The 23518-nt window shown below is 35.3% G+C and overlaps 1 protein-coding gene across 12 annotated transcripts in view; it reads right to left on the reverse strand.

Moving 5' to 3' along the window:
* LOC143234396 (netrin receptor UNC5C-like) overlaps nt 1–23518 on the reverse strand; it is a 125623-nt gene that overhangs the window by 52330 nt on the left and 49775 nt on the right. For 6 of the 12 annotated variants that reach the window (XR_013018641.1, XM_076471746.1, XM_076471740.1 and 3 more), the window contains exon 3: nt 6486–6845. Coding sequence is in view for 11 of the 12 variants with exons in the window: in XM_076471746.1 (XP_076327861.1) it covers nt 6486–6845 (360 nt within the window). In the remaining variant the exon portion in view is untranslated. Of the gene's footprint in view, nt 1–6485; nt 6846–22038; nt 22958–23518 lie in introns of those variants that run through there. The other 6 variants (XM_076471742.1, XM_076471741.1, XM_076471743.1 and 3 more) reach the window with 6 other exon arrangements.

Below are 23518 nucleotides of genomic sequence, written 5' to 3' on the forward strand. Positions count from 1 at the left end.
ACAGAACCCTGATCGAAGTTACTTGGCAACGATTTAATGGCTAGAGTTATGGTCTGAGAATCGAAAGGTTCAAGGTTTGAGGCATAATGTTACTAAAAACGCTTCATATTTTCAGCTGTAAGCGCGTCATAAAGGTGGGAGTAAATTTCATTTTTCAGTTCAAAGATCTGGAAAAAATCTTAGCCCTCTGTGGGGATTTTCAATTATTTTGTTACTATCACATGGTTACTGTCATTACATTATGAAATATACACATGGTTACTATCATATACATTATGATAATATAAATATACACATGATTACATCATGGTTACATTATCACATGGTTATTCATTACATTATAAAATATACACATGGTTACTGTCATTATATTATAAAATATACATTACTATTATATTATAAAATATATACATGGTTACTGTCATTACATTATAAAATATACATATGGTTATTACTATCATTATATTATAAAATATACACATGGTTACTATCATTATATTATAAAATATACATATGGTTACTGATTACTTATAAAATATACATTACAATTTATATTATAAAATATACACATGGTTACTATCATTATATTATAAAATATACACATGGTTACTGTCATTACATTATAAAATATACAAATGATTACTATCATTACATTATAAAATATACACATGGTTACTGTCATTACATTATAAAATATACACATGGTTACTATCATTATATTATAAAATATACACATGATTACTATGATAACATTATGAAATATACACATGATTACTATCATAACATTATAAAATATACATATGGTTACTATCATTACATTATGAAATATATACAATATACATGGTTACTATCATTACATTACAAAATATACACATGGTTACTGTCATTATATTATAAAATATACACATGGTTACTATCATTATATTATAAAATATACACATGGTTACTATCATTACATTATAAAATATACACATGGTTACTATCATTATATTATAAAATATACACATGGTTACTATCATTACATTATAAAATATACACATGGTTACTGTCATTACATTATAAAATATACACATGGTTACTATCATTACATTATAAAATATACACTTGGTTACTATCATTACATTATAAAATATACACATGGTTACTGTCATTATATTATAAAATATACACTTGGTTACTATCATTATATTATAAAATATACACATGGTTACTATCATTACATTACAAAATATACACATGGTTACTGTCATTATATTATAAAATATATACATGGTTACTCTAATTGCATTATAAAATATACATATGATTACTATCATTACATTATGAAATATACACTTGGTTACTATCATTACATTATTAAATATACATATGGTTACTATCATTACATTATAAAATATACACTTGGTTACTATCATTACATTATAAAATATACACATGGTTACTATCATTACATTATGAAATATACACATGGTTACTATCATTACATTATACAATATACACATGGTTACTATCATTACATTACAAAATATACACATGGTTACTGTCATTATATTATAAAATATATACATGGTTACTCTAATTACATTATAAAATATACATATGGTTGCTATCATTATATTATAAAAATATACATATGGTTACTCTCATTACATTATAAAATATACATATGGTTACTATCATTACATTATACAATATACACATGGTTACTATCATTACATTATAAAATATACATATGGTTACTATCATTACATTATAAAATATACACTTGGTTACTATCATTACATTATAAAATATATATATGGTTACTATCATTACATTGTGAAATATTTATATTAAGTTTTTTAAAACTTTGTAGGTGTATTTGACTGAATAAATGTTTACTGTATTCCTGTTTTTAAAAGTAAGATGATTACATGAAGCCCGTCTTTTTGTCGTCGTTTAATTTGAGTAAGAAATAAAAAAACACGTTAGTCTAATAATTAAGTTAAAAAGTATTTTCATGTTCGATTATTTACAGGTGTGTGTGTGTGTGTGTTTTTTTTATAGCAAAGCCACATCGTGTAATCTGTTGTGTCAACCGAGGTGAATCTACACTCTGATTTTACCGTTGTTAATTCGTCGGTTTACCACTGTTCTTCCATGGGACTATACACAAAAAAAAATCCCTCACATAAACGAAGTTTTCTTAAAATCAAAAGAACGTATGCTCTATAGTTCAACAAATATAATGGCAATATAATTCTAATTTGAATATTGATAGCTATATCCGTATAATTAATTAAGCCTAAAGTATAATTACATAAATGAAGGCTGCTTTTCTTGCTTGTAGGAAATCCGGGTGATCTTCCTAATCGATTACAGGGAATAATTTTTTATTTTTCCACTAAATACGTTGTTGTTCTTTATAAACCAATGTACACATCACCTTAATTTGCTGTGGCTGACGAGATCTCGATTATAGACATTTAATTACATGTGTGCAAGACAAGCTCGAGTTGTGATAGGATTACTGACAAGTCTTATGAAAGGCGAAAACGTGAATATATCATGCAGCTAGCGAGTCGAAAAGAACGAGTTACATGAAAAAAATAAAGACGGAAAATAATCGTGATGTTCAATAGAACTAAAACTAACACCAATTATTCAAAACCAGAACTGTTTCAAAACTTCAAGCCTAAATTTATTGGTTATTAATTCAGGCCATGTTTCCTTCGTGTATTCGAATTCACTTCACGTTTTTTAGCAAAACGTCAGATTCTGTCGTTATAAAGTAAGGTACAACTACCAACGTTCATTCATTTTACACAATCATCGTGTCTAACACGTGTAAGCATACGTCTGTGAACTATTGTACAGTGTCGTATATACTTACTTTGGTACAATGTCGTATATACTTACTTTGGTACAATGTCGTATATACTTACTTTGGTACAATGTTGTATATATTTACTTTGATGCCTACACACCAATCTTACTGTAATACGCTAAACGTAACGCTTACTTTTCTAAGAATACGAGTACTGTGGTACAATAGTGTGTGTACTTACTCTAACAGTACGTTTGAAATACATCGTGACATTTACCTTAATTATTCATAAAGCGGTACCATCCTGTAGATATGAACAGAACACAAGCCCAGTGGTACCATACTGACAGTATGTACAGAACACAAGCCCAGTGGTACCATACTGACGGTACGTATAAAATACAAGGCCAGTGGTACCATACTGACAACGTGTTCAGAATACAAGCCCAGTGGTACCATACTGACAATGTGTTCAGAATACAAGCCCAGTGGTACCATACTGACAATGTGTTCAGAATACAAGCCCAGTGGTACCATACTGACAATGTGTTCAGAATACAAGCCCAGTGGTATCATATTGACGATGTGTACAGAATACAAGCCTAGTGGTACCATACTGACGGTATTTACAGAACACAATCTAATATCCCTTATACTTTGGATAGTTATATTCCAGGTGAGTTAAGGCGTTCGCCAGGTGGTTACTCTGAGGGTCGCGAGTTCGAATCCCGGTCGCACCAAACATGCTCGCCATTTCAGCCGTGGGGGCATTATAATGTGACGGTCAATCCCACTATTCGTTGGAAAAAAGAGTAGCCCAAGAGTTGGCGGTCGGTGGTGATGACTAGCTGCTTTCTCTCTAGTCTTACACTGCTAAATTAGGAACGGCTAGCGTATATAGCTCTCGAGTAGCTTTGCACAAAATTAAAAAATAAACGAACCATTTAACTTTGTATAAATATATCCCTTTGCACTTTGGGAACGTTTTTGAACGTCGAATCTCCTTAAAGGTTAATTACCAACGTTTAATAGAAATATGTGCACTGTTGACTAAACTTGCATATTTCTAGAGCAGTTCTTGATGAACGCGTGTTTAACGAACGAGATAAACGCTACGCTCAGTTATTACTATGCATTAATACAGAGGCTAAGGTTTGTAGATAGTTCAGCGCACACAGTTTCTACTTATACTGATTTATGATGTCGGTGAAGTTTCAATTAATTGAGAAATTAGTTGATAAAAACCAATACCTTCTGAAGAGTGTACGTGAAGGCTAGCCATAGATGTATCAATTATACAACCCTGACTGAAGATAAAAGCAAAAAAGAAAAAACAATCTGTCTATCCGACCTTTTCGCACTATCTTTTATCTATCCATCTTTGGTGGCTATAATAAACGGTTGCAACACATTTAACTAATTTAATGTTCTTTGTATCAGTTTCTCTCTCTGTCTTTCGCTCACAAACTGAACTTGTTTCCTAAACTAAGAGTTCGAACATCCAGAAGATACAGAGTTGTCTTTGTATTACATTAGCGTTACGTGCCAAACTTTGACTGTTAGGTTATAGTTAGTTTAACGCGTGTCTCTGCCCGAATCCCACTGCACAGCACGTGTACTGCATAACTGAAGCTGTTTGGTACGAAGGCCAAGATACACTTTCTGTCGCTTAAGAATAACACGACTCGCCGCGAAAGAAGCCGACACTAGAGTGACATTCTGACCGCGAGAAGCTTTCGCTAACGATGTTCTTTAATCAAAGGGAAAGTTCAATTAACTTCATAAATAAGAAAATATTCGAGACCTTAATTTGTTTTCGTAATTAAGACGGAAGGAATCGTAGTTCATTAATTAGGAAGATGAAAAGAAAAGTGAAACACGTAGAATGAAGTATATTAATTCGTCAGGAAACATCCAAAACCACCGAAAGACAAGGTGGACATACACTTGGAGCCAGTTGCACGGCCCTATTTGCTCCGGAGAGTCGGAGCCAGAATGGCTAGCGTGTTACTCATCTGCAGCCGTGCAGACGCATGAGGCTTGGTGTGTTAGAAGGGGGAGATATAATTAAAGGCTCCATATTTCATGTCGTGTCTGATGACAAATTTTCATTATATATAAAACATAGTTAATCCGCTCGTCTTCAAAACGCGTTTCAGGATTGTTGTATAATCAGACATGAAGTAATAAAAAACGTATAACTATCAGAAGGGAATACAAATATTCATGTTAACATAGGCTGAAGCTTAGGTCAGTGGTTCTGAGTGTGGCCCACGAACCACCGGTGGTTCGAGGTTCTCCGGGTGCTCAGAAGACTGATCCAAAATGCAAGTCATAGATGAGTTTGTCGTATTTTTTTGTTTTGCGGAGGTAAGTGAAGGTGTGTATGGTAGGAGCGGATGGTGGTGTTTGGTATCTTTTGTCCTGCTGGAGTTACCCGGAACGAAGCTGTGTGAGAACCACTGATTTACGTTGAGGTGTATTTAAGTAAAATATGTGTACTAAAATTCAGTGCGTTATTCTGACTTAAGCTGATAAACAATTTGTGCTAAAATTAATAATACTAAGATACTTGAAAGGACATGAAATTCAAAGTGATCGTGTTTAACCCAGGCACAGCGGAACGGTACTTTAGGTGTCAAAGTGATCGTGTTTAACCCAGGCACAGCGGAACGGTACTTTAGGTGTTAGTTGTGTGAAACGTGTGTTGGAATTTCAATAGGCTATCAAGAAGAAAGAAATTTCAGTTCCCTCGATATAACTGTTTTAGTATTACAGCTTTCAAATATCGATATTATTGATTTACTCTTTAAAGAACTGAAATAATTCTTTCACGTCTCTCATATCAAAAGTATGAATACCTATAAACACGTACATATTAAAACGAAGAGTATTCAGCCAGTGGTAGGTGAGAGACCACTAAGAGGATGAAAAGAAAGAAAACGAAGTTAACATCCGCAAATAAATGATTATTGAAAGAGCAAATATAAATATAAAAGAAGTGAAGAACATTCACTGTTCTATGCCAACTAATTACAAGCAACTGAAGCCAATTGTAAGAGCCAACATGAAAAATGTTGTTATTGGTTAATACGTTATTTCTTACCTCTGATCATTTTGAAACTTTATATAAACAGAGGCACCGACTAACAGAATGGAGTTTACTCGGTTGGAAAATGATTAAAAAAACAAAAATGCTGGAAAGATCGAAGAAAGAAACTAACTGATCGACATGTTTTCCACGATTATTAGTTTATTTACACTACACAAAAAACTGAATGTTTAATAGTACCACACGACATTAGTTAACATTTTTAAGAGTATGGAAACAAGCCATTTCATTACACAGTCTTCGAAGTTAATCCAAGTATATTATATTCTCACGTAGAGCAGCCTTGAATACTGCATAAAACAAGGGTTAAGTAATATACGTATTAAATCTAACTTCTGTATGAAACTAATACAACATGCCACCATGTAAACAATGATAAAGTAGGCTTAGTACACACTGAGTTTGCTTAGACAGTGATTAATTTCCGTGGTTTATCCACATGTTCTGCTTTCAATTTAAACAAACCCAGTAATTGTTACCCGGTAATGTTACCTATTAACTAATACGATCTGTGAGAAATCACTTAAAAACAGTAGTCGTTACCGGGTAATATTAATATTGACTTACATGCTATCTTAATGAGAGCCTTCCGACTGTGAGATCGACCAGTTGACGACCACGCATGACATATGCAGTGGAAACCATCTGAATCTTCAGAATCTTTCACGTCTTCCCGTGTGACATCCATCGAAACCTCCAGTTGGCGGATGCCGGTCATAGGGTCTACATACTGTTGTTGACTGTGTTGACGGTCATAGACTAGCTTACCGTTGCATTCAAAATAGATCTGAAGGGCGTGGCGGACCTTACAGTGGAGCACGGCGGGTTTGTTTCTCACTACGTAACTATCTTGGGGTTCCTCCACGAAGATGGGTGAAATGGAGGGTTCAGAATCTTCTTCTGGTAGAGGGTCCAATAAGAATCCTTCTAGATAATGAAAGCAAATGTGCAAATCATGTCTGTTCTCCTTACATACACATCTCTGGGTAAACTAAAATTGTGTTAATATATATCTACATAGACAAACAATTTGTGTACAAGCAGTTTGGATATCAGTACCTGGGGACGAACCACTGTTGATCATGGAGCACAAGATAAAATCAAGCTAGTTAAACCAACGGTTCGTTGTTACACTTAGATAAGGTAATAAATAGTACAGGCGAATTAAATAATGTGATGGTCATTCATTATCGATAGGTAACTTCAATATTCTCTGTAATGTCAAATAATTAACGTGTTAATGGAGTTAATCAAGGCAAATATGCCTATTACATTCGACCATTAGTGTGTGAATAGAATTGGTTACGTTAAACATGTGTATTAAAACAGGTTAATCCAAGTAGTGTTAGCTATATATATCTGCAGAACTAAAAACCTAAGAGTGAATGACACTGAACACGTTCCACCAACATATTTATGTAGTGTGTTTAACTGCTTTAAAATTTTCTGACCGTTTAAACAGATTGTTGATTACTTTAACAGAAGACACGTTTACAGATGATTACCAATTACGTAAGTTACTTTTCCTGAAACCTGAATGACCAGTGACCACAGTCTAAAAAAAGTTATCCGTTCGGGGCTTATTGTATGTTTTTAATTATTTTTACGACACCTGTTACGAACACAATAGTGAAAACTGAGTAACAAAAATTTTGAAAATCGTTCAAAATTTGGAACCAATGAGATGAAAAGAATGGCATCAAATAAAGTAATTATCCAATGACTTTCTTTGATGACGTTCGTCAGTTCATCAACCAATCCCTGTTTTACAAATTAGAAGAGTTCCGAAGAAAGAAAGAAAAACAAGATACATCACTCTAATCTTATAAGTCACCTATTGCCAATATATCTGAAAGCGAAGCAAACATAAGCAAATTTTGACATATTCCTTTATATCTATAAATAAAAATTCCGTAATGAAGCCTACAATAAGATATTATATAAACATACTTGAGTAGTAGGTAAAACAAAAGAACTCAACATAGATTCTCCCACCAGATGTCCCTCTGTAGAAATAAAGGTGGACTCTCGCTTGAATCAACCTCTCAAACCAGACATTTCCAAACTTATTTACTTAACTTTCTGAACTAATTAAGACTTATTTGTGATTTAGTTATGAATGTTGACTGCCATCATTGTAAACCTTGCTCTATCCTATTGGTCAAACTTTGTTCTGGACCAAACGATCTGTGTTTTATATATGAACGTTGACCGCTGTCACTTTAAACCTTTTTTTACTTTATAATTCAGATCCTAATTTAGACCAAAGGTTTCTTGTGGTTCCTGTGACACTAGATGCGAAACAGGAACCCTCGGATTCACAGCCTGAGTACACCAACCACAAGGGCACGACCTGTTCTAGAATATCAAATTTTGCACATGAAAACCAATAAACAGTAATTTCTTTGCAACTTATATTAAATTCTTAGCCTTACTTTCACGACTTAAGCAAGATCAGATTGGTGACAAATTTGGTGTACATGTATATATAAAACCCAGAAAATCTTCGTTTAGCTTTTCCACTGAAGAATTATTGAACATTCTTTGTGATGCCTTCGTTTTTCCATTTTTTGGCCAAACGTTAATTGCTTTTTTTTTACGTTATTTCATCTTTTAAAGGATGAAAAAACGAATTTACGAACATCAGGTAAGGTCCGAGATGGAGTCCTTTGCCTCCTACTAGCAGTTGCAAAGTGAAAGGTTTTTCACGAAATACAATAATACCAGTCGATGTTACCACGAAACTAAAGTGATTTAATAAAATGAAAAACACGGTAAGAATGAATTTTTTTTTCTCCATTTGTTTCTTCCTTGAGAACAAAAACTGTTGTTGTTTTAGTTCTTGAAGTTTATGATACAGTTCTTAATGAAGGCCATCCATTGTTTCCCTTGCTGCAACTTGTCATAAAGACCATCTTGTATATTTGTCTGTTACTGCATTTATTTAGGTACTTCTGGTAAATGCTTGAGCCAAAATATCAATGTTTTCGATCAGCTTTACAACGATAATGCTTGTTTGTTTTAGACAAAATTCGCATTAGACCATTTGTTGCGTCTACCGCGGAGAATCGAAACCTGTATTTAAACGTTGTATGTTCATAAACTTACCATTGTCCCATCGAGAGGGCTAAGGACAATACCAAGAGACTTTTTTTTTCTTTTTCCTAAATAGGTTAAGTTTGGTAGTCAGTTTAGAAACTGTAATGAAACCTGCTTCTGTTTTTGTGCAGGCACCGCCATGGCCAGGTAGTTGAGGCACTCGAATCGTAATCTGAGGTTCGTTGGTTCGAATCTCTGTCATGCAAAATATGCTTGCCCTTTCAACCATGGGAGCGTTATAATGTGACGGCCAATCCCACTGTTCGTTGGTAAAAGAGTTACCCAAGAGTTAGCGATGGGTGGTGATAGCTAGCTGCCTCTCCTCTAGTCTTACACTGCTAAATTAGGTAAGGCTAGCGCAGATAGCTCTAGTGCGCGAAAATTCAAAACAAACAAACAGTTTTTCTGCTGATTTTGGAATATTAGACCCAAACTTGAAGGATACCACAATCAGAAGAGAAAACCTAGTACTACACAACCTAATAAAACCAAAATCTGTCACCACATTTTAAGGTTTGCCGAATTTTGGACAAAGCTACTCGAGAGCTATCTGCGCTAGCCGTTTTTTATTCTTCAGTGATAGACTGGATAGTAATCAGCTAGCTAACTCTTAGACCATTGTTTATAAAACGAATAATGGGATTGACTGTTACATTATTATGTCCCAACCGCTGAAAAGGCGAGCATGTTCCGTGACAGGATCCCGTCCCGTGACCCACAGATTGTGAGTCAAGTGCCATAACCATTAGGTCTACATTTTAAGAAACATGGCTTGCTTCAGCCACGAATTCACGATTAAAATATTAGTTGTTTATAGACAAATTCAAGATATATTTTTTATCTTATCTGGTCTTGACTACCTAATACTCTTTTACAAAACAAATACATGTCAATATGACTTAATTCCATAGTTTTTATTCTAAAAACTTTGTGAAGATTTATACAGTTTATTGGTTAACTTAAACGTGGAAACCTCTTTTTAAAATACCGCGGGAGGTTTAAAAAAACATATTCTGTTTTTTAACATTCGGCTTGTTGACTTTTTTGTTATTTTCAGAATTTCTCTACAAACCTACATAAAGGTTTGGTTTGTTTTGAATTTTGCGCAAAGGTACTTGAGGGCTATCTGCGCTAGCCGTCCCTAATTTAGTAGTGTAAAACTAGAGGGAAGGCAGATAGTCATTACCACCGACCGCCAACTCTTGGGCTACTCTTTTACCAACGAATGGTGGGATTGACCGACACATTATAACGCCCCACGGCTGAAAGGGCGATCATGTTTGGTGTGACCGGGATTCGAACTCGCGACCTTCGGATTATGAGTCGAACGCCTTAACACGCTTGGTCATGCCTGGCCGCCTACATAAAGAACTATCTGGGCGTCCCGCCCTTACTGTTGAACTTATTGACTTGAGAAAAGACCACAAGTTAAGGGCAACTACCGTTAAGCCTCGTTTGACCAAATAGCGGAATATTACCATCACTTTTATAGCGTATCTAAGGCCTTAAAGCGTTGGTTGAATCCTGGTAACCACAGGACACGAACCGTGAAATCTTAGATTCATAGTACGAGCAACGTCTGACTGTCATATTTTTTAAATATTAAACGTGGAGTCAAAAAAAAACTGTATTCATAACACATGTCTGCGAATTTAATCTTCATTAAAATTGTTTTGGTTTTCATAACGGATTTTCCACAATTTAATTGCGAAGATTTTGGAAATAATATATTTTTACCATCACGTGAGCAGTTTTTATAAATCGGGAAGAAAACAAAACTCTTGCTTGGATCAAATTCTTTCTTCTTTTACCAAATTTAGCATTTATTATTACTATGTTTGAGTTCTAGAACGATCGGTAGGACTCTCACGTCGCGATTGGTCTAGAGAAATCTGTAGTCAGTGGTTGTCAACATTTTAAGCAAAACAAAATGTGACCCGATTTCAATGAATAATATTCACTTATGTAACAGTACACATAACGCTTTGTGAAAAACCTGTACGTGATGAAAAATAATGAATATCATTTTCGGTTGTTTGTTTGGGAATTTCGCACAAAGCTACTCGAGGGCTATCTGCGCTAGCCGTTCCTAATTTAGCAGTGTAAGACTAGAGGGAAGGCAGCTAGTCATCACCACCAACCGCCAACTCTTGGACTACTCTTTTACCAACGAATAGTGGGATTGACGGTCACATTATACACCCCCACGGCTGGGAGGGCGAGCATGTTTAGCGCGACGCGACCCTCGGATTACGAGTCGCACGCCTTACGCGCTAGGCCATGCCGTGCCATCATTTTCGGATTTATCGTACAGAAATTACTGTAAAACAAATAGAAATATCATTAAAACCATTGCATGCCTTAGAATTACGTACAAAACATTTAAAAAAGAAAATTTATCCAAATCAGAGTAAAACGCCCGAGTTGAGAATTAGATGTGTCAATCTGAAATAATCTGATTGTTAAGAAATTTTACTCAGAAATATTGCTCGCTAATTAAGAATAAATCTTTCATTTTCTGATAAAAAACAACAACAACCTAATGCGTGTTATTAGCATATTACATTTGTTCTTTAATGTCCTGCCAGTGTTTTTAATTATTGCTACATAAATATCGTTAAATTTCTCAATTAGTAACGTGAGAAGGAACAGGTTTTAGCTTGACTTTGATATACCTATCGATAAGAAAATTAGTGAAGCTAAGCTGACTATTGTCTACAAACTAAACGTTCTATTCCTATACTTGTTTATGGACTAAACGCTCTATTCTGGTTATACAGTGTCAGCTTTCGACGAACGTTGGAATTACTGATGTGCTGATGCATATACGTAAAAAAAGCAAATACTAAAATAATAAATGCCAACCTCTCAGATTAAAGAAATTCTAATTCTAGGTAACGGAGCGTGTACATTTAGACTCAATTAAGTAGTGTGTTAACACTGCATCGTGTAACTATTCCGTAAAGGAAAAAAAAACTTAGTTGATTATAAAAAGGGGGGGATTACAAGAATAAAGTAATTCGATTGTGATTTATTTGTGTGTTTTTTTGGGGGGTGAGAAATTTTTTTAACTGGAATTATTTTGTTACATGAACCGAAATTAAGTTTTTTTAATACCAGGATTATTAAAACTTGTACGAATTGTGGGGAAATAAATTTACCAAAAATTCGTAATTTATAATTTAATTTCATGTAAATATTAGCGTTACTCCAGATGGCGTCGAGTTAATATCGATTCCGCGTCAGTTACTCCACTAGTTTCATTTTCCAGTTCATTATTCAAAGTATTATTAGTCTATTAGTTCACTTCGTGTAAACGTTAGGGTAAACATACGAATGAACTTCATGATTAGGCTTACAACAATGAAAGGTTGCTATAACACATAAGTTCGATCAGTACAGAAGCACAAGTGTCATAATAATTACACTCCAAGTCTTCAGTTCCACATGAAGCGACAGCGTGACTATAGTTGATATACAGCACATTCGTGTTATATATGTATGAAACATGTGTCACAGATAAACCACCTACCACTGTACGCAGTACACAATTTAATAATATATAAACAGTACCCAACCCAGTTATACATGTTGTAGAAAGTACTGAAACTAGTCATATATTGTAGAAAATACTGAAACTAGTCATATATTGTAGAAAGAACTGAAACTAGTTATATATTGTAGAAAATACTGAAACTAATTATATATTGTAGAAAATACTGAAACTAGTTATATATTGTAGAAAATACTGAAACTAGTTATATATTGTAAAAGTACTGAAACTAGTTATATATTGTAGAAAATACTCAAACTAGTTATAAATTGTAAAAAGTACTGAAACTAGTTATATATTGTAGAAAATACTCAAACTAGTTATAAATTGTAAAAAGTACTGAAACTAGTTATATATTGTAGAAAATACTCAAACTAGTTATATATTGTAGAAAATACTGAAACTAGTTACATATTGTATAAAATACTTGAACTAGTTATATATTGTATAAAATACTGAAACTAGTTATATATTGTATAAAATACTGAAACTAGTTATATATTGTAGAGAATACTGAAACTAATTATATATTGTAGAAAATACTGAAACATGTTATTGCTGAAACATGTTATTGCATGCAGCACTCAAACCACCGATCAAGTGTATATAGTACTGAACCCACCTATAAATATATATATATATATATATTGTAAACAGTACTTAATACAGTCAGGCATTGTTTATAGTACTCAACACAGCAATACATATTATATACAGTATTCAATCTAGCAGTATGCATTCTATACACTACTCAATTCACCTGCATATTGTATACAGCATTCAATCATACATAGTGTATATAGTACAATATACATAGTATATTATACACTACTTAATTCACCTATGTATTGAATACAGAATTCAATTATACACTATACATAATGTATTGTATACACTACTTAATTCACCTATGTATTGAATACAGAATTCAATTATACACTATACATAATATATTGTATATACTACTTAATTCACCTATGTATTGAATACAGAATTCAATTATACACTATACATAATGTATATTATACACTACTTAATTCACCTATGTATTGTATACAGTATTCAAGTCAGTTATGTACCTCATACAATACTAAACTTAGCTATGTATTATAAACGGTGCCAAAACATCTGGATTCCTATTTATTTAGACGCAGCAGAGAATCCAATATGTGTTTGTACTAAAACAAACAACCACCTATTTATTTAGTGAATATTATCTTTCTCCTACTTGATGCGTACCTAACTGTTCGTGGGAAACACATCAGACGAAAAAAACTGGAATGTTATCTTTAATCTGAATAACTTATGTATCTTTTATTACTAACGTTATCGATTATGTTCGAAACATTTTTAAAAGTTGATGTTAATTTTAAATACGCATCGAGTTAGAACATCAGTAATAACTTATTTTCTAACTCGAGCTTTTTAATTACAAATAAATTAGTTGTAAAAACAAACAAAATGTATATTGGATATTAATTTCAACTTAGACTTAATGTCTCTCAAAATGGCCCGGCGTTCGAGTCGTGGATCGTGGGTTCGAATCCCCATTACATCAAACATGCTTGCCCTTTCAACCGTGGGGGGGGGGGGTTATAATGTGACGGTTAATCCAACTATTCGTTGGTAAAAGAGTAGCTCAAGAGTTGGCGGTGGGTGGTGATGACTAGCTGCCTTCCCTCTAGTCTTACACTGCTAAATTAGGGACGGCTAGCGCAGATAGCCCTCGTGTAGCTTTGCGCGAAATACAAAAACAAACAAAACCTCTCAACAATTTTAGTGGTTTTCTGTTTGTTTATTTACTACGCTGAAGAATAGTTTGTGACACTACATAACCGGTTAACTAAGGAAATGATCAAAGTTTTCTTGTATATATTCATGTGCAAGTGGAACCACTTTGAATTACAGCTTACACAAACTCGTAAGTGTATGTATGTAAACTGTATGTATGCGTACGTGTACATACACATATATATGAACAAACTACTTACTCGTGTTTCTCTCTGTGTGTAGTGTTTTTTACATATGATTAAACTCAACAAGTGCTTTGTGTACTCATATGTTTAATTGTAGTGATTACAGAATTCAGATATAAATTACATACAAAGATTAATTTATAGTTATATGTCTGCACCTATAATGCACCTAACCGAGTCTGTCTATACACAACACTCAATCGTATGGATAAACTAAACCTATTACTCGTGTATGGCGAAACGTACAAACACGTGCTCTGTAAAGATTGAGCAGCGTTGTCTCCTTGACCATTATCACCGCTGTCTGTATGTATGTCTGCACGCACACTATTAAAATACTCGATCGTGGGCCAAAAGTATCTTTTTGTTACACGCGTATCTGGTGGCACGATGTAGTTACGAATGATTGGTATGCATCAGTTTTCCACCATGATAGCGTCAGAAAGCCAACCACGTATGTTAACCCTGAAATTACCAACCTCTTTCACTGCCAGAGGGGGTAATATATGGCAGCATTCTGAGTAATGTTATAGTTTTGCCTTTAATGAACTAATCGAATAAATTAAAGGAAATCAGTAATTTTCTGTGTAGAATACATTAGGAGTATCCTAGCGGCAATTAATGGGAGTAATTACAATACTGACGACGTTCCAGGTCTACATGTTGTGTCTTGCTGCGTTACTCATGTGCTATTAGAGACCTCTGACCAACAAAGTCACGGACTCGTTTACATTTACGTACACAACAGTTTTGTTTTCGTTAAGCTCGAAACGACCTAACAGGCAATCCTGGAATTGTTTTGCGTGATACAAAAGAAATAAAAAACGAAACGTCAGAGTGTCATGTTATAAAAACTCTATGTATGGGCTTCCATACAGTTAAGCTTCTTAAACATTTCTTTCCAAGCAACATGACAACTGAAACGTCGACGAAACGACCTAACAGGCAATCCTGGAATTGTTTTGCGTGATACAAAAGAAATAAAAAACGAAACGTTAGAGTGTCACGTTATAAAAACTCTATGTATGGGCTTCTATACAGTTAAGCTTCTTAAACTTTTCTCTCCAAGCAACATGACAACTGAAACGTCAACGAAACGACCTAACAGGCAATCCTGGAATTGTTTTGCGTGATACAAAAGAAATAAAAAACGAAACGTCAGAGTGTCATGTTATAAAAACTCTATGTATGGGCTTCTATACAGTTAAGCTTCTTAAACTTTTCTCTCCAAGCAACATGACAACTGAAACGTCGACGAAACGACCTAACAGGCAATCCTGGAATTGTTTTGCGTGATACAAAAGAAATAAAAAACGAAACGTCAGAGTGTCATGTTATAAAAACTCTATGTATGGGCTTCCATACAGTTAAGCTTCTTAAACTTTTCTCTCCAAGCAACATGACAACTGAAACGTCGACGAAACGACCTAACAGGCAATCCTGGAATTGTTTTGCGTGATACAAAAGAAATAAAAAACGAAACGTTAGAGTGTCACGTTATAAAAACTCTATGTATGGGCTTCTATACAGTTAAGCTTCTTAAACTTTTCTCTCAAGCAACATGACAACTGAAACGTCAACGAAACGACCTAACAGGCAATCCTGGAATTGTTTTGCGTGATACAAAAGAAATAAAAAACGAAACGTCAGAGTGTCATGTTATAAAAACTCTATGTATGGGCTTCTATACAGTTAAGCTTCTTAAACTTTTCTCTCCAAGCAACATGACAACTGAAACGTCGACGAAACGACCTAACAGGCAATCCTGGAATTGTTTTGCGTGATACAAAAGAAATAAAAAACGAAACGTCAGAGTGTCATGTTATAAAAACTCTATGTATGGGCTTCTATACAGTTAAGCTTCTTAAACTTTTCTCTCCAAGCAACATGACAACTGAAACGTCAACGAAACGACCTAACAGGCAATCCTGGAATTGTTTTGCGTGATACAAAAGAAATAAAAAACGAAACGTCAGAGTGTCATGTTATAAAAACTCTGTGTATGGGCTTCTACACAGTTAAGCTTCTTACACTTTTCTCTCCAAGCAACATGACAACTGAAACGTCGACGAAACGACCTAACAGGCAATCCTGGAATTGTTTGGCGTGATACAAAAGAAATAAAAAACGAAACGTTAGAGTGTCATGTTATAAAAACTCTATGTATGGGCTTCAATACAGTTAAGCTTCTTAAACGTTTCTCTCCAAGCAACATGACAACTGAAACGTTGACATTATGGATGTTTTTTTTTTTTATTGTTTAGGTTTAATTCATGCTGTTGGATAACACCTCTCACATTACAACCAATCTCTGTCCTCGGTCATAGACAAGGTAGGATTCAGAAGGTTGTTCTTTTTTAATCCAGTTCACAATAATCGAAAATGTCACTGTCGACGCATCCAGTGCACCTTGTACTGCATAACGTCGCGCAGTGTGACCATTAAATAGTAAGGCCATCTGTTGCTCCTTCTACTCAACTAATATCTCCTCACATTTCCCTCTCCAGGCCGGTTCAAATTTCCTTCAAATGGGGCCGAATTACGTAAGAAAAATAAAAAAATCGATATTCTCGTTCGAAGGAACTTTCAACGAGAAGGATTAGCTGTGCACATAAACTTATTTTGAAAACTTCACGTGAACGATTAATTCTGATCAGTGAGAACGATTCGAACTTACATTTAGGGTGATTTAGTGCAATAGTTTTAATGTTTCTTATTCTGGGTCTGACAAGTTTCATTACTTATCTCTTATTTTTGATAACAACGATATTTCGTCAGTTGTATTTGTTATTTTTTAATGCGTTTAAAATGTGTAGCTGGAAACGTACAATAACTGGTAATTACTGGTATTCAGCTGAGAGTGTTGAATTTAAGACGCATAACAAACCTGATCCCTGCTGGTGAAGTGTGACTGTTGAAATTAAAACGTGTACCAACAACTGCTAATACGAATGATTCTATTACTATGTTCACTCTGTTTTACTCCATCATGCAGGTGGCAACACCATCTATGTAGGGATGGCTCGGATTATTTATAGAAAAATTATTTGTTTGTTTGTTTGTTTTTGAATTTCGCACAAAGCTACTCGAGGGCTGTCTGTGCTAGCCGTCCCTAATTTAGCAGTGTAAGACTAGAGAGAAGGCAGTTAGTCATCACCACCCACCGCCAACTCTTGGGCCACTCTTTTACCAACGAATTGACCGTCACATTATAACGCCCCCACGGCTGAAAGGGCGAGCATGTTTGGCGCAACGGGGATGCGAACCCACGACCCTCAGATTACGAGTCGCACGCCTTAACACGCAGAAAAATTATTCTAAATATCTCTTCAATAGGTCATCAGAGCTTTACGATATCATACAGTGTTTCCGTTTATAACAATATCTATATAATGACTGAGTCACTAGTTCTGGTAATGACTGTAAAGTAAAAAAAAAATAAAAAAAATCAATTTCTTTTGTTTCTTTCTATATCACATAATGACTTAAAAACCAAAACAATGGTGTCAAACAATTTCACTGAGGTAACACAGTTTCAAACGGGGTATCCAGTTTTTAAAAAATCGTGATTCTAACGTAAACTATGTTATCATTACCTCTTGAAGTTAGCTTTCTTATATAAATTTGGTGTTCCTTTAAAAACGTAGGTATAGAGTGAAACACGAATTATCAGCTAACAGCATATAAGTAATAAATATTACACTTACTTATAAATACAACCTTTCTGTGTATATTTAAACATTGAATTAAATAAAGGACAACAAGTCAAGAAAATCTTTTCAAAAAAGGAACTGTATGGATGAGTTACATCAGTCCTTCAAAAACAATGTAAACAAGATGTTAAGGATGGTGTTTGTATCATGTCTACATAATAGTACAGGAATGAATTAACATATAACAATGCACATAAAACTCAATCACGACTGTTTTAAACTTATCCTGTTTCTCTCTGTTAACATTCTAACAAATGTATGTCTGTGATATTAGGTAAAGATGATACAAACACCATCCGTACCATATTGTTTATTATATTAGGTAGAGATGATACAAACACCATCCGTACCATATTGTTTATTATATTAGGTAGAGATGATACAAACACCATCCGTACCATATTGTTTATGATATTAGGTAGAGATGATACAAACACCATCCGTACCATATTGTTTATGATATTAGGTAGAGATGATACAAACACCATCCGTACCATATTGTTTATGATATTAGGTAGAGATGATACAAACACCATCCGTACCATATTGTTTATGATATTAGGTAGAGATGATACAAACACCATCCGTACCATATTGTTTATGATATTAGGTAGAGATGATACAAACACCATCCGTACCATATCGTTTATGAAGGACTGATGTTACTCATCCATACATTTACTTCCTTTTTTAAAAAGATTGTTATTATTATTTTTGGACTGCTTCTTCACAATTGTGGTAATTCTGTTCTAATGTTGTGCTACAATCCATTTCTTTTACCACAGTTCCTCTAATGGTTTGTTAAAATACTATTACCTTAATGCAACCCTTGTGGTTGTGTGTTAAAATACTATTGCTTAAACACAACTCAGTTGTTTGTGTACTACTATTCAATTGTTGTATTACAATTTCCCTACACCTTTTATCCTAACTGCTACTGTTAGTTATTGTACTTCAACTTTCCTGTACATTTTATCCTAACTGCTACTGTTAGTTATTGTACTACAACTCTCCAATACATTTATCCTAACTGTTACTGTTACTTGTTGTACTACAACTCTCCTATACCTTTTATCCTAACTGCTACTGTTAGTTATTGTACTACAACTCTCCAATACATTTATCCTAACTGTTACTGTTACTTGTTGTACTACAACTCTCCTATACCTTTTATCCTAACTGCTACTGTTAGTTATTGTACTACAACTCTCCAATACCTTTTATCCTAACTGCTACTGTTAGTGGTTGTACTACAACTCTCCTATACCTTTTATCCTAACTGTTACTGTTAGTTGTTGTACTACAACTCTCCTATACCTTTTATCCTAACTGCTACTGTTAGTTATTGTACTACAACTCTCCTATACCTTTTATCCTAACTGCTACTGTTAGTTATTGTAACTTTTATCCTAACTGCTACTGTTAGTGGTTGTACTACAACTCTCCAATACCTTTTATCCTAACTGTTACTATTACTTGTTGTACTACAACTCTCCTATACCTTTTATCCTAACTGCTACTGTTAGTGGTTGTACTACAACTCTTTTATACCTTTTATCCCAGCTGCTAGTGTTACTGGTTGTACTACAACTCGCCTATACCTTTTATCTTAACTGCTGCTGTTAGTGGTTGTACTAAACTCTCTTATACTTTTTAACTTAACTACTACAGTTATTTGTTGTAACTCTCCTATACCTTTTTACCCTAACTGCTACTATCAAATTGTAACAACTCAACCCACTACACAGTAACAGCAACTACAATCTTTGTTAAATTCATTACCTTCGTTTGAATCTCTCACGTATTGTTTCACAATGAATAACCCGGCATGTGGGTTAAGGTAAGATGTAGCGGCCCGGCATGGCCAGGTGGGTTAAGGTAAGATGTAGTAGCCCGGCGTGGCCAGGTGGGTTAAGGTAAGATGTAGCGACCCGGCGTGGCCAGGTGGGTTAAGGTAAAATGTAGCGGCCCGGCATGGCCAGGTGGGTTAAGGTAAAATGTAGCGGCCCGGCATGGCCAGGTGGGTTAAGGTAAGATGTAGTAGCCCGGCATGGCCAGGTGGGTTAAGGTAAGATGTAGCGACCCGGCGTGGCCAGGTGGGTTAAGGTAAAATGTAGCGGCCCGGCATGGCCAGGTGGGTTAAGGTAAAATGTAGCGGCCCGGCATGGCCAGGTGTTAAGGTAAGATGTAGTAGCCCGGCATGGCCAGGTGGGTTAAGGTAAGATGTAGCAGCCCGTCGTGGCCAGGTGGGTTAAGGCGTTCGACTCGTAATCTGAGGGTTGCGGGTTCTAATACCCGTCGCACCAAACACGTTTGCCCTTTTAGCTGTGGTGGCATTATAATGTGATGGTCAATCCCACTATTTGTTGGTAAAAAAGTAACCCAAGACTTGGCGGTGGGTGGTGATGACTAACTACCTTCCCTCTAGTTTTACACTGCTAAATTAGGGACGGCTAGCGCAGATAGCCCTTGAGCAGCTTTGTGCGAAATTCAAAAACATACAAAAACAAAGTCAATAAATACCTATATAATTTATCTTTCAAAAACAAATTAATAACCCACTTCGAACAGTAATGGTTTTTATGTTTACATTAGAATAACTAGGACGTAGCTTTTGATGTAATACAACGAGGTCAAATAATTATTTTATGTTGTATTTCACTACAATAATGACAAAACCAGACAGCAAAAACACCATGTTACTTTGTAAAAAATCTGAGAGAATTCCGGATGAGCGGAATGTTGTTTTTAACTCTCCTTATGACAGATACAACATTCTGAAGACTTGCATACAAAAATCACTAAATACCAATATATAGATAATTGATTACATCGGTATTTCAGCTAATGACTTCATCGGGATAATTTTTATTTGATTTTTGAATTTCGCGCAAAGCTACTCGAGGGCTATCTGCGCTAGCTATCCCGAATTTAGCAGTGTAAGACTAGAGGGAAATTAGCTATTCATCACCACTCACCGCTAACTTTTGGGCTACTCTTTTATTAACGAATAATGGGATTCAGTGTTACATTACGACGTCCCCACGGCTGAAAAAGCGAGCAGGTTTAGTATAATGGGGATTCGAACCTGCGACCCGCGGATTACGAGTCAAGCACTCTAACCAGCTGATCAACGGGATGTGTGGCACACAATTTGATTGAACTTCAACGAAAAGTACAAGTAGATGTATGATTGGCTGTTTGGACATAAACCAAAAACACTACATCTAGATGTATGACATACAGTTTGGGTGTAAACCGAAACGACTTCATAGAGATGTATGGTTAATCGCTGTTAAGACAGTGTTGTAATCGTAAGTAGTGTATAAACATCCAAACATTTGTTCTCATAACAACACAAAAACGAGGACGCTTGAGCTATCGAAATATCCCAGGCTATACACACAAAAAAATATTGATAATTTGAAGAGAAGTAACTTGTATTATTTTCGTGTATAAATCCTAAGAAATAACAAATTAAAACTTACACACACTTGTATCTGATGGCAAAGGATTTTTTTATATCTTCATCCAAACGACAGTTGTCTTACTTTTGTAAAGCCATAAATGAAAATGTTCGTGCATTTGAAACAACTTTGTTACGAAGAGTCTGTTTGACTGACAGTAAAATCAGTGGAATTGTAAGTTAATATTTTTATTCTAAACGCATAAAAATCAAGTTTACTAAATAGTTTTATTTAACGTTATAAAATCGTTCTGTTTGTACCTGCGCGAAGAATAAAACCGTAATTCAGTGCAACGTAAACCCTACTACTTACCATCGTTTGTTGAATCCTGAGTTAGGCCTAATCTCAAAGAGGCCAACAGTACGAGAAACGAGAAATACCACCGCATAACTGGATAGACCCACACCGACCGCGAACCTTTGGAGCCCTCCAGGGAACTTCTCTCTGTGTACGGGCTACAGATTCGACGAGCGGTAAAAATACCGGAAAAAAAATTCGAACATCACAGGAGCACGTGTTTTCCGACTTTTCGTGTGTGTTTGTGTCCAGAAGTTGAAGAATGTTCCAGATATACACCTCTAAACCCTGCAGCTCGTAAGATAACAAAAACTGCAGATTTTCGCTAATCAAATGCTATAAAAAAATTTTAAAGATGGCTTCATGAGTCGACGCTGTTAAGGTTTGAAGTGCACGCGCTACCAGACTGGTTTAAACAACCTTTTTCAGTTTCAAATTGGCGACTGACGAATTGAGCTAAAATATGGAATTCGCGAAACCAGGCAAACTATCTCCTGATTCCACCAAATAACGTTAATACACGCAGTTCTCCAAGATATATCAACTGAAAACGTGCCACTGAAACTGTTCACTCACGCGGTTAATTTCTTGTTCTACTTTCCACGCACTACACGAGCACCGCGATACCTACACCTGTAGAGACAACCACGGTTACCATCCGTTCTCAACAGATTGCTGTGCACGTCTGACGGGCTGGCACACGGGATAAATAGTAGCGGGAGAACTGGAGCGTACACGTTTCTCCACGGACATGCCCAAGAGCTGTGGAATTTGAGCCGAGACCGCCCGTCCGGTTTCCCTGCTTGACTAGTAGCTCAGATTTCATCACAAACGAGCTTAAATATTTGCTGTCTATGCTCGAAATTTATCCAATATTATAATATTTCACATTGAGATCACCAAAACCGAGTTACGAATGAAAACCGTTCTCCACAAGAATTCAGGTTTTGTACCCCACTAAAAGAACGTCTAACGCGCGTGATTGCTGGCACACTAACAAGATATTTATCTCTGAAATTCATTTCCTGCCTAAAGCGCTTGCACACTTTGGAAAGAAAAAAGCACAGGGAAGAAACAGGACATTGTAAAGCTGAAAAGTGTATCACTCTTAAAGCAAACAAGAAATACAAAATAAACACATTTTAAAGTGACTTTCTGATTCGCAGACAAACAAATATAAACGTAATTACGTTTGTGCCGAAGGCAACAAACTAAAGGTAGGTGAAACACTAGACTAATTATGCCTTTTCAGAGGTTATTGGTCTGCTTTTGTTTGTTTTAAATTTCGCGCAAAGCTGCACGAGAGCTATCCGTGATAGCCGTCCCTAATTTGGAGTGAAAGACTAGAGGAAGGCAGCGAGTTATCACCACCCACCGACAACTCTTGGTCTAAGCTTTTACCAACGAATAGTGGGATTGATCAGAACATTATAACGCCCCCACGGCTGAATGGGCGAGCAAAGTTTATTGATTAGCTTCGATCTTAACGTTCAAT

Source organism: Tachypleus tridentatus, chromosome 12, assembly GCF_004210375.1.
Source record: "Tachypleus tridentatus isolate NWPU-2018 chromosome 12, ASM421037v1, whole genome shotgun sequence".
Classification (NCBI taxonomy): Eukaryota; Metazoa; Arthropoda; class Merostomata; order Xiphosura; family Limulidae; genus Tachypleus; species Tachypleus tridentatus.